This window comes from Lacerta agilis, chromosome 6, assembly GCF_009819535.1.
Source record: "Lacerta agilis isolate rLacAgi1 chromosome 6, rLacAgi1.pri, whole genome shotgun sequence".
NCBI classification, from domain to species: domain Eukaryota; kingdom Metazoa; phylum Chordata; class Lepidosauria; order Squamata; family Lacertidae; genus Lacerta; species Lacerta agilis.
Genome location: NC_046317.1, coordinates 13,007,934 through 13,023,919, shown reverse-complemented (window position 1 = coordinate 13,023,919; position 15,986 = coordinate 13,007,934). Strand labels below are relative to the sequence as shown.

At 39.5% G+C, this 15,986-nt stretch overlaps 2 protein-coding genes across 2 annotated transcripts in view; one reads left to right on the top strand and one right to left on the bottom strand.

The window, feature by feature from the left end:
- The window catches only part of CDC73 (cell division cycle 73), a 113,428-nt gene that overhangs the window by 38,516 nt on the left and 58,926 nt on the right, over nucleotides 1–15,986 (bottom strand). The gene's annotated exons all lie outside the window — the stretch shown is intronic.
- On the top strand, nucleotides 92–7,000 carry B3GALT2 (beta-1,3-galactosyltransferase 2). The gene is made up of 2 exons (XM_033151400.1): nucleotides 92–827; nucleotides 5,254–7,000. The coding sequence occupies exon 2, from the start codon at nucleotides 5,375–5,377 to the stop codon at nucleotides 6,641–6,643; it is 1,269 nt and encodes a 422-aa protein (XP_033007291.1). The 5' UTR covers nucleotides 92–827; nucleotides 5,254–5,374; the 3' UTR covers nucleotides 6,644–7,000.

Sequence of the window (15,986 nt, the reverse complement as noted above, 5' to 3'; positions counted from 1 at the left end):
GGGGGAAATACACTCATCAATGAATGTGCATCCCCACCTTCTTTCATTTTATTCATCCAGTGCTGCACTGGCACTAGATGTGTATCCTTTATCGAACAGAAGCAAAAGCACTAAGCTCTCTGCCTGCCTTTGGATTTAGTCCAAATGAATGCAAACCATCACGTGGGACCCAGCCAAGCAATGACGTGAAATTCTGCTCTGTCAGAAGACAGCATCTGTCAAAGCCCACATTTAAACTGCTGCTTGCCTGTGCAGCAGCTGAAGAACTATGGATTGGATTTTGCCGAACAAAACCTTAAGCTAAGAGCTTCCCCCCCCCCACCCCCTCGCTTCAAGTCATCCCTTTCGGTTACTGCCTAGCAACAATGAAGGAAGAGGGGTAAATCCCGTTATCAAATGCAAGCCAACAATTCCAGCTTCTAGCTCATGCTGTTCTGCCTGGCATCGCCACTAGAAATATGGATACTGAAGAGAAAACAGAGCACTGCATTGTCCAGCAAGGGAAACACCAACTGTAAAAGCGTCAATGCTTCCATTGTCAGAAGCAGACAATACCAGTCCGAATGGAGGCAAAAAATGCTGCTTCTGTCTCTTGAAAGATGACCGGAGAAAAATCAAGACGAACACGCTGGTGAGCAGGGAAGGTAGCGGAGCAGGAAGCGTACAGATGGACACACTGGATACCGTGAAAAGCAGTCGCAGGCAGCAGGCTGCTGGAGGAGAGATGTGCGCATGGCCGATAGCATCTTTTTGGCTGAAGGGATGGCGTGCCAAAACTACTTGCAGTGGGCATAATCCTCTCACCACAAATGGCTTGACAAAGGAAGGTATGTCAGATCATTGTACATTTCATTCAAATGCATGTGCTGTTAGTGGCATACCAAGTGCCGACTCCCACCGCCCCAAATTTACAGAAGCCGAGGCTGATGCTTCCATGGATGTGGGGGGGAAATAAAAAAAAAAACCCTAGGAAAAGCTATTCTTGCATTCAGCTTAGAAGGGTGTCATTGTCTTTACACTTATCTGTTAATAAATCTGTCACTTATACTCAAATGTGAAGGCTGGGGAGGGTTGGGAAAGGAGGGGGAGAAGGAGAGGGATTAAGAGAGATAATGTAGTTCTCTGTAGCGATTGTCTAGGTTTGAGAAATTTAACTTCACATCCCCTGGTTTTGCAAAATGATCAGATAATCAAAATAGGTCAGATTTAATCCTTACCTACTGTAATCTAAGATCACCAGTGAAATAGCTATGATGTGACATACACTGAGAACCATCAAAACAGACGAGGCAATCCAACTACCAGCTCAATACTACCTACTCCCTCAGACCCTAACAGGCAAGAAGAGTGCTATTTGATTAATATTATCAGTCACACACCCCCTCCAAAAAGAAAGGCAGTGATTTGAGCTCCTGGCAAAAGCATCACAATCATTTGGATGCCATAAGTAATGCAGACATCCAACAGAATCTCACAAGGAAACCACAATAGTCTGTTTCCTTCAAAATGGGGTATATGCCCAAGTTGTGTGCAGCATGTGACATTTGGGTTGTTTAACAGTTACAAAGCAGCTAGCACAACAAAAAACCCCATCATTTTCAAGAATTTAAGATTTGGTAGTTTTGTTTGGAATGCTTACTGGGGAAGAACTGACAGGAATCTCAAGTTTCTTATCTGCAGTAAAAAAATTAAGACCTGCATCTACAACTGCCTAGCAGTCCTTTAGTGTCTGAGTGCTTCCCTTCCAAAATCTACCCAACAAACAATACTAAATCTTTTAAGTGTTAAACATAATGGTTCTTTCTTTGCCCCAGGCAAAACTAACATGCAATAAAGCTAGCATAAGTGTGGAGAAAGCCTGATTTAAAAAGGTTGCTTTGAAGAGAAAATGTGACACACTCAGATGTGAATTTTATAGCAATATGAAAAATAGAATGCTGATAGCTTTGTTGAAACATTATAGAAAACATAATTATACAACAATCATACAATTCTAAACAAAACTCACTCAAAAACTTAGAGGAGTGTGCATGCCATGGGTTTTCACTAGAGCTGGTTAGGATTTTAAAATTACTACTGACCATTTTCTCTCCCCCCCCCCTTTCTGTAAAAGTATTAATGCAGCTATGTCAAGACTGTTATCAGGCCCTGGATAATACAGATATACTCACTTGCTCTGCACAGCCCACCAGATCTAAAGCTTCCCTTCTTATTTGTTCCTTCCAACTAAGAGTAGACTCCCCAAAACTAAAGAATATATGACCATCTAGAACATACAAGCCAATATGTTAGCAAGTTTTACTCTTCTAAATATAGGCTAGAATCCCATGAGGCCCATTTGTGAGTGGAAGGTGTGTGCATGTGTGTGTATTTGTGCATGGGGGGGGGAGCTTATACTACGCTTCTACAGCTTTCACCTCATTTCTCCTGACCCTCAGAAGTAGAGTTAAGGGGCACCAAGGGCTCTGAAAACAGTGACTGCATGATATGGCACATAGAGTCCTTTGGTCCCCAGCCATGGACATTTTGTATTTTGCTAAGAACCCAAAATGTTAATCTATACGTATATATGACCTATTTGATTTAGTGTAACATTCCAACATTCTGGTGAGCACCATTGCAAGTTATTAAATAATAGCATAACATAATCAAGTTAAAAAAACTAAATTATATTAGAACATTTCTTTTTACTAACAAAAATTAAGTTCTGCTTGGATAATTCTAAATGCTTTGTGTAATTTGACTTAGAATTACACTACCAGAATTGTTTAAACATTTAATAAAGTCATCAGACTATAACAGGCTGACATGCTTAGAAAAATGGTGACTGCCAACAACAGAATATTAACTCTCTTTTTTTAAAAGTGCATTCCTAATAAAAGCTGTGGCTGTTCAAGCAGTGAAACACATCCTAAATATAGAAAAGCTTCACCAAACAGAATCCTTAAGGACACAATATGCTCTATTAAGAATTCTAAGGACAACTCTCTCATGTTATTTCCATTTCCCTATTGCTCAGTACAACTGAACCAGTCAACAATTGTGGCTGAAGTGGTTAATCCATTTTTGGATCCAGCAAGGATTCACATACAGCGATTCATTCAATTTGTTTAAAATCTATCAAAATGTAGTATTTGCATGGTTGTACTGAGATCTGCTATTCATAATTATAACTGCATTGTTACAAATGTATTTTATCCAGTCTTACCCAGGGCCTCAGGGTTAAAGCTACATGCCCAGAGAATCCTTTTAAATAGTCATTCATAACATAGTTTTTGCTCCAAGGAAAATAGCTTGGAGAACCTTAACATGCAGCTCAGAAACTATGCAAGTTTTAGACGGATGCACTGCTACAATTCAAGGCTAACCCCCCAATTGCTCCTCCTAGTGGCTAATATGATGAGTTTTGTTCAGAAAGACAACTAGTACGTCCATCAAGACATTCAAATATTTGCAATGCATTCCATGCTGTACTGAGAGCTTCTTAATTTGGTTGACTGGAAATTAGAGGCACTAATTCCCTCTTTCATTTAAAATTATGCTATATTTGTTTTACTTTTATGTAATTGTACATTTAAATACACGCTTGTGCCAGCCACCCTCCTTTATAATTTAATGTCATTATCTATTTCAATGTCTTTTTTTCAAATTGAAAGATTCACCCTAAAGATGTCTTTACACATGCATCACATCACTAAAATTTAAAAATAAATGAATCCAAAAACTGGCTGAGAGATAGCAAAGAAATTAAATAAATTACGTATTTACATAAAAATGTTCTTTTCATATGAGACTTTTATCAATGTTCAAAACCCTAAGATTTTGAAACAAATTAGAACTAATTGGGGAAAAACCCACAAATTAATTCATACCATGAAATGAGATGCTCATTTGTAAGATAGTGTGATCAGGTTTTAATATGCAGTATCATGAAACTACCATGTTGAATCTGCTCTTGAATATCAATAGGGAACAGCAGGGTGAAACGTATCATAAAGTTGGGGTTATAATCTGTAGCATGCAAAAAGTCTGCCAACCATCTTCTAAACTAACACGACTTCACAGTTTTGGGCTCATGAATGAAAGGAACTTGGGGGAAAAGGATACTATCTTAACAGAGTTTATTGATTTCATACTAAGTAACTATTCTTTTCTTTTCTTTTCTTTCAGTAGGGTTAGAGAGAGGTTAGTTGGTTTTATATGCACTCACATACCCAATATCTTAAAGGAACTGTAACAGCTATAAGTAACTAAATGGTCCCTTTAAGAATACAACTTCTTGACCACAACCAATCAGGTAAAGAAAATGGCCTGCTGTTCTAGAGGGAAAGGCTAAAAGAGTAAAGGTGAATCAGAGTGTTTGGTGTTGGTTGATGCTGAAGGATGCAGCAGTGAGGTAACTGGACTTTGAACATTACTGGTAATTTTTTTCAGGTGCATAGGCACCCCACAGCAGGGATCAATGGAAACAAGCCAAGTAATGTTCTGTAACAGAACGCTGCTACAATCAACCATGCACTGTCTGTCCCACAACCAGTCCACAATCATTTTGCATAAGGACCTCCAACTGCGAGCCATACTACCAACCGCATACCAAATCAGTTTCAATTGCTAGCAATAAACCTTCCATCTGGTATCGAGACCTTTACACTTGAACCTTCCCTTGGAATCTCACAGTGGTTTTCCGTTTGTTGCACACTGGTCCAATCTGAGTCTCTCTCATCTTCCTGACCAACTCAGGGCTTGCTTGTAAAATAAAAAATTTAAAATGCCCATTTTTTAACAATAGGACATGCCCCGATTCTTTTAAGTACTTTATATATACACAAACAATAGAATATACACACATGTGTTTAATAGCATTCATTGGAGTGATTTCACAAAGAAATAAAGTTTGGAAACCAGAGGAATAGAAAATCATTTTACACCGAGGGCTTGCTCCTTACCCTTGCAACACTTTTTTTATATGTAGACAAGTGCCAGAATGGCAAACTGGGCAAAATGTTGGGATATGGATTCAAAGGTGCAATCATGTGGTTTGGGGCAAGTTTCTTCCTAAAACTTGCCCTCCTATTAAATGGGAGTAAGTAATCAAGATAACTTGGATGCTAAGACTTGTGAAGCTCCAAGAACATTAAAAGTCTTATGGTGATTACTAATGTTAAGATTTGCCTCTTGTTTAGCAGTTTTTTTCTGACAATGGGAAGGGCAAACTTTGAAAGCTTGTTTGCTAACCTCCTTTCACTTTTGCAGAGCTGGTGATTCGCTAACAAGCTGTCCACAACGGAAGATGGACACCAAGAAATAGCAGTGGATCCAAAAACAGAGCATTTCCTTCAATCATTCTTACATCCCATTTCTGGATACTTACAACATGCTTCAGTGGAGAAGGAGGCATTGCTGCTTTGCCAAGATGACCTGGAATACCAAGCGGTCCCTGTTTCGCACCCATTTCATTGGCTTACTCTCTCTGGTGTTCCTTTTTGCTATTTTCCTGTTTTTTAATCACCATGACTGGCTGCCTGGCAGAGGTGGATTCAAAGAAAACCCTGTGGCTTACACTACACGGGGATTTAGATCGATGAGAGGCGAAACAAACCACAGCTCTTTGAGGACCATTTGGAAGGATGCAGTTCCGCAGACCCTCAGGCCGCAGGCGATGGCTAATTCCAACAATACGGAGCTGTCGCCTCAAGGAGTTACTGGTTTAGAGAACACACTGAGTGCCAATGGGAGCATTTATAATGTGCGAGGCACGGGACATCCGACGTCATATCACTTTAAGTATATTATCAACGAGCCTGGGAAATGCCAGGAGAAAAGCCCCTTTCTAATACTGCTCATAGCTGCAGAACCAGGGCAGGTGGAAGCTCGACAAGCTATAAGACAAACCTGGGGAAATGAGAGCTTGGCGCCCGGGATCCAAATCGTTCGGATTTTTTTGCTGGGTTTAAGTGTTAAGCTGAATGGATACCTTCAGAGAGCCATCCTGGAGGAAAGCAGGCAATACCACGATATTATCCAACAAGAATACTTAGATACTTACTACAACTTAACCATCAAAACACTGATGGGGATGAACTGGGTTGCAACCTACTGCCCCAATGTCCCCTACGTTATGAAAACGGACAGTGACATGTTTGTCAATACAGAGTATTTAATACATAAGCTTTTGAAGCCAGAATTTCCTCTCCGGCACAAATACTTTACGGGCTATCTAATGAGGGGGTATGCACCCAATCGGAACAAGGATAGTAAGTGGTATATGCCGCCTGATCTATATCCGAGTGAACGGTACCCTGTGTTCTGCTCTGGGACTGGCTATGTGTTTTCTGGAGATTTAGCGGAAAAAATATTTAAGGTATCACTGAGTATCAGGCGTTTGCACTTGGAGGATGTATATGTGGGCATCTGCCTTGCCAAGCTGCGAATTGACCCCATGCCCCCACCCAACGAGTTTGTCTTCAATCACTGGCGGGTTTCTTATTCCAGCTGTAAATACAGTCACCTAATTACCTCCCATCAGTTCCAGCCTAGTGAACTGATCAAATACTGGAATCATTTACAACAGAATAAGCACAATGCCTGTGCCAACTCAGCAAAAGAAAAAGCGGGCAAGTATCGGCATCGTAAACTTCACTAGAAGGCACCCTCCTCCTAAAACTATTCCATGTGCAATTTGTAAAAAAAAAATTAAAAATAAAGAGAAAGGGGGAAAGGCTGAAAGCATGTATAGTGAAAAAAATGTGCTTGAGAGGGACAATATTTAAGACCAAGCACTTAATGATGTTTGAAAATTATTTTTTTAATTTAAAAGAAAAAAATCTAACTCTTGGAAATAATATTATGATGGAAGTATTAATCAAGAAGTTTTCAAAATCTGGGAGGTTAGAGAAAGATGGTCTCAAGATATTTGTGTTAATGTGCAATAATAAGCATGCACAGTTTGGTGGTACAATTGCTATTTTATGTGCCAATAAAATTAACTGCGCAAATATTACACACTATTTTTTCCTTTTTTAAGAGGGATTTACTCCCAATTTTTGCCGTTAATGAGTTCTCATTTTGGTATTCAGAACTGTAATGAAAAACATACATGGCAATTTGAAGAAATTATGTACCAATGAAATGAAATTCCTTCCACTAGCCTAAGAGTCATTTAACAGAGTACACAGATTTTTCATGTGTAATTTTCTGGGGTCAGTAATGCTAACACCAGTTTTAAAGAGCCTCTGTGTTTCATATAAATTAATAGTCTTGCTATAAGAAAGCTGGCAAAGTGTGATGTAAAATTTCATAACTTGGTCGTAACTTGGTTCAAATATTTTAGGACATTTGAGACAAAACCTGTCACTACTAAGAAAACACTGGTACTTTCTCATGTGGCAACATATTGTGTCATCTTGGCACTTCATACCTAATTTTTGTCTAATGTTTTAACGAACTGACAAAACAGGGACAACCAATTTGTACAGACAACAAGAGGAAAATGTCTTGAGCTTAAGGACTATCTATCCAAGTCATGAATTAGAGGGATAGCCCCTCACATGAACCCTTACACAGTATTTGGAGGGCAGAGAGACTTTTGAGGATGACAGTATTATTCTGAAGCTTGCCTGAAGTCAACACTCAATGCCTCAGCTACATTTGCAGACACTATGATTTTTACAGACTTCATGATTAACCAAGTATTGCTATTTTTTTTTACCTACCATTGCCAAGCCAACTTTGATATTCCAATGAATTCTACAAATATGGTATTTGGTGCCATATTTGGTTGACGTCCCCCCGACTCATTGCAAATATCCCCCAAATTCTTTACATTGCGCTGCAATTAATTACACATGCTACAGAATGCGGACAAAATACAAGCCATTTTAAAATAAAATCAACACCATCTACCACAGTCCTAGGTTAATATGAATAACTCTCAGAGGCACAAAGTTGTTCATCATGGGGCAGGGGAGTTAAGATAAAAGCCATAAACTTTCAGTCTAGGATAAGGCTTGAATACAAGCTGTTACCTAGCCCTATATATAATTCTAAGTCTTAGTTCTGACCCAGGAATGTACGTACATAAAATGGTAGTGTGTACACAAACTGCATATTGTGTTATTATCCAATCACAGAGTTATGTGTCCTTGCTAGACTATAGGTAGAAAGGCCCAGCTAGTTTGTAGAATGCTAGGACTGGACTACATTGTACATGCATTTACAATTTTCTGGATCTCCCTCTTCCCCCACCGTAAAAGAGGCTCTAAATATGGTTTTGCCCACAGAAAGCAAGTGTTCCTTCTGGTCACAGAAAAGGCTCCAATGCAGTGGAGACTTCTGCTGGAGGAACAGGCAGCGATTTTCATTTATTCTCTATAGCCTCATGTCATCTCCAACCGTGTTTCAAAGTGTTTCCCAACTTCCTGGAGATTTTGATGCAGTACAGGGGATTCCCAAAGGAAGGGGAAATCCAGTGGAGGTGTCTGAGGTGTGAAACTCCACTCATGTGAAACTCCACTCAGAGGAAGTCTGGATGCAACCCTCCTAGAAGACTGCTGTCACAACAGGACAAAAGAGGGCAGAAAGGATTGAAAAAGTTGCACTTATAATATCATAGCTCTTCTGATTAATTAGAATATGCCCATTGCTTTTCTCAGGGGACTCTGCTATGGTATAATAGTGTCTCTCTGCCCACTATCAATCTAGCTACATGTGGCTGTATAATTCTTATTACCTGGCACATACAAATTAAAAATCACGATTCTGTGCCCGGCCTGAGAGAAAATTGCTTCATTGGTTCTTACTGAACACTTGTGATGGCTGAATGATGAGCTCGCTATAAGAAAATGAGCTGCAGAGATTTTGAAAACAAAATCTGAAAATGGAGTCATTGATAGTCACTATACCAATGTAGATCTGGATTTTGCGGGGAGCAAAGTTTGGTACTACGATTGATTTCTTCACTGACAATCCTCCCTTCCGCAACAACACCCAGTCCAAATTCACCTTCTTCACAATCCACAGAAGGTGGGCAGAAGGCAGATCTCTAGGTGATCTGCAGGAGATCAGCGAGGGTTTCCAAGTTTCAGCTGTCTGACAATAGTAAGGATTTAAAAGGTTCCCTCTCTTCCTAAACGGTTTAAAAAAGAACACTGGTGAGGTGGTGGTTGTGGTGGAAAGAGATACCAGGAGTGGATGGAAGGAACTGGAGAGCTCAATTCTGGTACAGATCCTTTAGTTTTGGGCTGGGCATGTGCTCAAAGGTTTTCTGGTCCTTCATTCTTAGCAGAGTTGGACTACTGGGTAGATGACTCTGGTGGTCCCTTCCAACTCTACAATTCTATTTTTCTATGTCTGCCTACACCTCTATTTTATACTTGGCTTCAGTTGTTGAAACTCAGAATTCTAGTTAAAACCTAAAGTAGATCCTATAGGCTGGAATAATTTAAGGTATTATTTAATTTGTACAAGTGTGATATGGCTTAAGTTTCTCAGACAAGAGAACCTATGTGCTAGAAGACCGAAGGGGGGGGGGGGAAGCAGCATGTGGACAGTTTTTGTTTAAAATGGATAGGTAGCCTACATCTGTTGGCCATTGCGATCAAATCACAACAACCCAATTTCCGCAGTGAGCAAAGCTACATTTGGCTATTTTCTGAAAGCAAAACTAATTGCACAAAATGAAAATAGTGTACTTAATAAAACATAGTGGAAAACCAAATGAATATACTTGTTGCAACAATCAAAACTTATTAAACCCAAGAGAGTTCTTTCAACAAAACAATCACACTAAGTCACAACTAAGTTGCAATATTGTGAAACAATGCAATGGGGAAATTTAAGAGGAAATGGAGAAAGGATAAGACTTTTGGAATATTTACAAACATAAAGAAAAAGTATAAAATCATTCTTCTCAGTTACTGGAAAATTTCTCTTCTGTTTTCAATGGGTTAGACTCAGTTTAAGTTGCATTTAGGTCCCACTGAATTTCCATCTTAATTTCATCAGGAACTAGACTCCATTAACTTAATCTGGATCTAAACAAATGCCTTTACACAGATGTTGCCTTCACGTGCCATATTTTTAACAGCTAGGAGCATGTTCTTTAAAACATGAACTTAAATTTGTGGTGCAATTGCAGTTTTGAAATTAACTAAACCAATACATCAATAGATTGAATAGCTACATTACTTATCTCTTTTATGAATGGCAGGCCTAGTGGGAAAAGCAGCACATAGGCAAGTATGTGGTCATCTAGTCATCTTTTCTCCCCACCCCAAAGAAATTGGTATGCCATTCCTGTATTTCTGGGATAGGCATCAAACTTCAGTTCTCTCTCTATGCACACACTCATAAACACACAGTCAGTTTCTACTTCTTTGCCTTTTCTTCCACCTTCCTTTGTTCTCTAGATTTTGCTGTTCAAAAAGCAAGAGATCTGCTGGATCAGGCCAAAGGCTCATCTAGTCTAGCATCCTGTTCTCACAGTGGCCAATCAGATGCCCATGGAAGCTTAAAAGCAGGAGAGGAGCACTCTACTCACTTGTGCTGTAACTGGTATTCAGAGGCGTATGATGGCCAATACTGGAGGGCAGTACACAACAATCATGGTTAATAGCCATTGAATAGCCATACCCTCCATGTATTTGTATAACCTGCTTTTAAAGACATCCACTGTTGTATTTTCAACTTGTTTGTAAACTGAAGGGGGAAACCTCTTTTTTTAAAAAAAACAATAAAAAGCACATTGTTGTGTGAATCAGTTCGGTGAATGGACTTTGCACTCATCCATGCCACCATTTTAAGCATGGATTCTCCCAATGCACTCTATTTAGGCTGTATTTTATTTACAATGTCTATACACTAAGCCAAACAAACCAAACTTCTATTCTGCCTTGCTGCTGGACACCATTTCAAGATAATTCAGTTGCCCTTATTAGGCCCAGCAATCCATGACATATGACAACTGGCTATTCTATCTCTGAGAAATGAACTTGGCGTTTGTTTAGAACATGCTTACGGTCAACCAGAATCTGGAGGCCTTCAAAAGATTACACAATCCCATCTGGGATGTACACTGGAAGGAACATACATTACTATGTTTGAGGAGGCCTGATTTTTTAAATAGAAAAACTGGGTTAGTATATGCCATTTGAAATAAGTACATTTTTGAAGTGTTCCACAACGTTTTAGATTAAACTTTAATATTTCAGCATCTACAAAATTCTTCTCCTTTCAACAAAAAGGCTTGCATTATAAACCTTAAATTTCCCCTGGTTTTAATACTGGTTTTTAACTTTCTAATTCTTATTAGACTACAGATTGTTTTGCGAGTTATGTATTGCAACGAACAACTGACTATGATGAGCAACCTTAAGAGTAACAGTCATACTTAAAACAAAAATAAAAAATAAAAAAAAATCCTTCCAGTAGCACCTTAGAGACCAACTAAGCTTGTTCTTGGTATTAGGCTACCAGAATGCCAATGACATACTGGTAGTTGTTCTTGTCTTTTTCATCCAAGTCATTACCAACTCAGAGGACATGATAGCTATCTGGAGGTGGGTGGGCTCACTGAAACTGAATCCATAGAAAACAGAAGTAACAAAGACCAGCAGGCCATGTCACTCTGGTATGGGTAGTCTAGGATGTCCATTATAGAGGAATATCTAATATTAATGTGTGCTGTACTGTAAGTCAGCTAAGGATATCCTCTACATGGCACCAAGTTCAAATAGCAAGCTAGCTTCAATTTATTATTTATTCTTATTCTTATTATTTATTATTCTTGAATTTTAATGCCCACACAAAAGTGGCTTTAAAAGACCCTAGATATATGGGATGAGAGATAAATCTTAATAAACAAACTTAAGTCTAATAAAATGTGCACACACCAAATTATTACACAGAAAGAGCGAGCGAGAGAGATGTAAAATGGATTGGTAGACTTAGTCCATTGCACTCCTTTTGTATTGGATACACTAGGACAATTTTGCTTACTGTATTTTGAATGAGGTCAAGCTCTGACCTGCTGCCCCCCAAACAGAAATCTTTCCCATTGTCCTGCTGTGCTGAATGGCTGCCAACCATCATGCATTCACAATATTATAAGGAAACATGGCATCCAACAGGAATAACAAGCAACAGAAGGATTTGGGGAAATAGTAATGGTTAAGAGAAGAGGCAGAGATAGAAAAGTTTGGCAGGATTTAAAACACAGGCACCAACGGTCAACAAGGAGCTAAAACAAATACAGAGGTTGTACATAGGGCAAGAGGTGGGTAAATAGGCAGTAGAGACAAAAAGTGGGCAGCAGGAAAATAAATGAGGCCACTGGCCAGAGCGAATGGAGAACAAAGAACCAAATCTTCTTCACAGAATATACTCCCACCACCTAATGTAGAATACTTGATGCTTATATAAAATTACATAATCCAAGATCTATCTGCTGAAGCTCTATTATGGCCAGAACCAAGGCTTCTTTATATAACATAGGCCATATTGTACTTGGCATGCATTAATGCTCCAATTATTCAAGGAAGATCGCCAAAACTTATGATGTTCTAGCCCATAGTTTCAAACCGCCTAGCTAAACTTATCAAGTTAGCTGACTAACACAACCAGTAAAACAAGTACATGCATAGGTTGGAGGACTGTGATACCTTTCCTGAGTAAGTCAAAATTAAAATGTCTCTGAGCCATACTTCAGTCTTACACACGGAAAATTGCAATCACAAGTATAATCCCTTTAAAAAACCAGAAAATAAGTAGCAGGGCTGAAAAAGACTTCTGTCTGAGACCTTGAAGAGGCACTGTCAGCATTAATTGACCATACTGGGTAAAGACAGACCAATCCACTTAAGGCAGCATCCTACACCTGTCTATTTTTTCTGTGGTGTTTTTCACAAGACTAAGGGTTAAGTCTGTAATAATATTACAAAAAACTCTGCCCAAATTTAGAATGGCACATAAAAGCCAATGTCACATGTATTTTTAAACCAATTATTAAACTATGAAAACCAGTGAAGTAGAGCACTCTGAGTAGTGCTCCAAGTGCAACCTAATCCACATGTTCGTTGTAAAAAGGGGAATGATGCTCTGATTCACTGGTGTTGTGAATGTAACTATAAAGTTAGTGAAGCACTCTGTCTAAGGAAATTAATGGACTATAGAACTGTGGTCTATGATGGGTTAAACTAACAGGGTAAAATAACATGATTTCTTGACATTTATATTTTGATAGGTCTCTGTGTTTGCCCAAATCAGGTAAGGGGGCATAAAGAAGCACAGAAAGGGGTGGAAGTCCATTTCCATGTCAAAGTCTCAAATCGCTTTGCAATTTCCCTGATTGCAGGCACACTTAGCAATACCCTGAGCAGAGGTAATACTAGAGAAGGAAACTGACATGAAAGCATAATAGCAGGTGAATGGATAATTTCAAAGCAAATCTACATAGAAAATCATTCAATGAATACCAAACTAAAAGAGAGGCAAGAACACACTACACCCGACATACCTAATGTTGAAGTACATTTTCATTTGCAGGGGGTAATGTTAATTGCTGCCCCAATTTATTGTGGCGCAGCTTAAAGAGATGTAACCTGACTGCAGAATGGTACCATCCTTTCACAGCTAAATGACTATAAAAGGATCTGGCTAAACACTGATATAGATGAAACTACCATGTTGCCTTCATGCTATCACCATGGCAACAGTTATAAGAGCTCTCTCCTAAGTATTTAAAATCTGACAGCTTTACGATAACACTATCTGAATGATGGTAGGGCCATAGTTGACTTTAGGAGTTAACTGATCTGTAACTCAAAATTGCTGCATATTAACCATTCCCCTCAGGCTACTGTGGAAGTTAAGTCTTATCAACTTAGCAACTATGCAACCTTTAAAATAGAAACCCGTTAAACTCAGAAAAGAAAAGGCTCACAGCTTATAGCTTCAGTTGGCTCCTAAAGCCTTCCAATTAAAGGCACCACAAAATAAGGGCAACACTTTCCCAGATCTTTCAAACAGCTTCTTGGTAACAAGAAACGTCTTGGCTAGAGCGATGAATGAAAAAAGTGTTCATGCGTTGATCCTCAAAATGTAAACTGTAAAAACATACAGGAACTCCTGCACCAATAGGCAAATGCAACATTTCATAAGGGAAAAAGCACAGAAACGAACATCCAGGCATGAATGAAATGAGCATGGTATCACCAATCATGCTGGATATTTAGAAAAAAGCCTACCCCTACCCCATTTTCTATAGGGACGCAGGTGGCGCTGTGGGTTAAACCACAGAGCCTAGGGCTTGTCAATCAGAAGGTCGGCTGTTCGAATCCCCGCGACGGAGTGAGCTCCCGTTGCTTGGTCCCTGCTCCTGCCAACCTAGCAGTTCGAAAGCACGTCAAAGTGCAAGTAGATAAATAGGTACCTACTGCTCCGGTGGGAAGGTAAACAGTGTTTTCGTGCGCTGCTCTGGTTCGCCAGAAGCGGCTTAGTCATGCTGGCCACATGTAAAGTGAGATGAGCGCCGCAACCCCAGAGTCGTCTGTGACTGGACCTAATGGTCAGGGGTCCCTTTACCCCATTTTACCTTTACCCCATTTTCTAGGAATATATGTGTACCTGGTAGCAGACCAATTAACAAAGGCCAATTTTAATGGGATTTCAGTAGTTGCCAGCAATATGCTGGTGACACACAGCTCTCCTCCTCCTCTGCATCTGTAGGTGTAGCAGTGGATGTGCTGGATCATTGTCTAGCCTTGGTAATGGACTGGATGAGAGCCGACATACTGTAGCTAAATCCAGATAAGAATGTAGCACTGATAGTGGGGTGGTTCCCTAGACCAGGGGGATAGGAGGTGGCTTGTTCTTTTCCTGTCACTTGAGGCTCAGGTGGCCTCAGTGGTGCGAAATGCCTTCTATCAGCTTTGGCTGGTAGACCAGCTCTGCCTGTATCTGGACAGATAGCTTAATATCTGTTGTTTATGCTCCGATAAGCTCTAGGCTAGATTACTGCAAGACATTATACATAGGGCTGTCTCTGAAGACAGTTTGGAAACTTCAGCTGATGCACGATTTGGCAGCCAGGTTGCTCACTGGGACAAGACTGTTTGAACATTTTTACATCAATCCTGGCCCAACTGCACTGGCTGCCAATTAGTTTTGGGGCCCAATCCGAAGTGCTGGTTTTGACCTATAAAGCCATTAACGGCTCAGGACGACAATACCTATTACTATTGTGAATTTTATATTACTATGTATTACTGCTTATATTGCTTTTGTTGTATGCTTTCTTTCTGGACACCACTTTGAACTCTTTAAAAATATACAGCAGTATATAATTTTCAACATACTTATTTAAATAATCCACCATTATCTCAGTAGGAATCTATCAATGTGCATCTTCAAAACCCTACAGCTCAATCCAAAACTTCTGCATTTCTTGCCGTTTAAAAGGCAAAGTAGTAACAGTGTAATTATTATAACTACTTTTTTTTAAGAATCCAGGCACTTCAGTAAATGGTGAACCACCTTTCACAATCTGCTTTCAAATATGCATAGAGGCCTAGCATTATTTTCAGCCATGATTTAATTGTGGGGGCTGTTGTTACAAACAAAACTGGTGTCTCTTATTTCCATTAAAGTCAGGAATCACAATCAAGGTAAGAGAAAGCTTAAATATAACTAGCGGCTTATAAATTGGCTTATAGAAAGTGTTTTCTCATTAGGTAGGAACAATACACATGAAACCATCACATTTTCCATTCTTATTTGCTCCTTACAACCTGTTCTGTCATTCATACTGAAATGACTGCAGTGGTTTATTTTCTGAATCCATTGCTGCAGCAGAAATGGGGGAGGGGGAAGAATGCATAAATCTGAAATCAAAACACTTTTTACGAACCTTGGCCATTACAGACACAATACATGAATTCACAGTTCCCCAGCAAGAATGAAAAGCAGCTTTCGTATACAGGCTCCACACTACC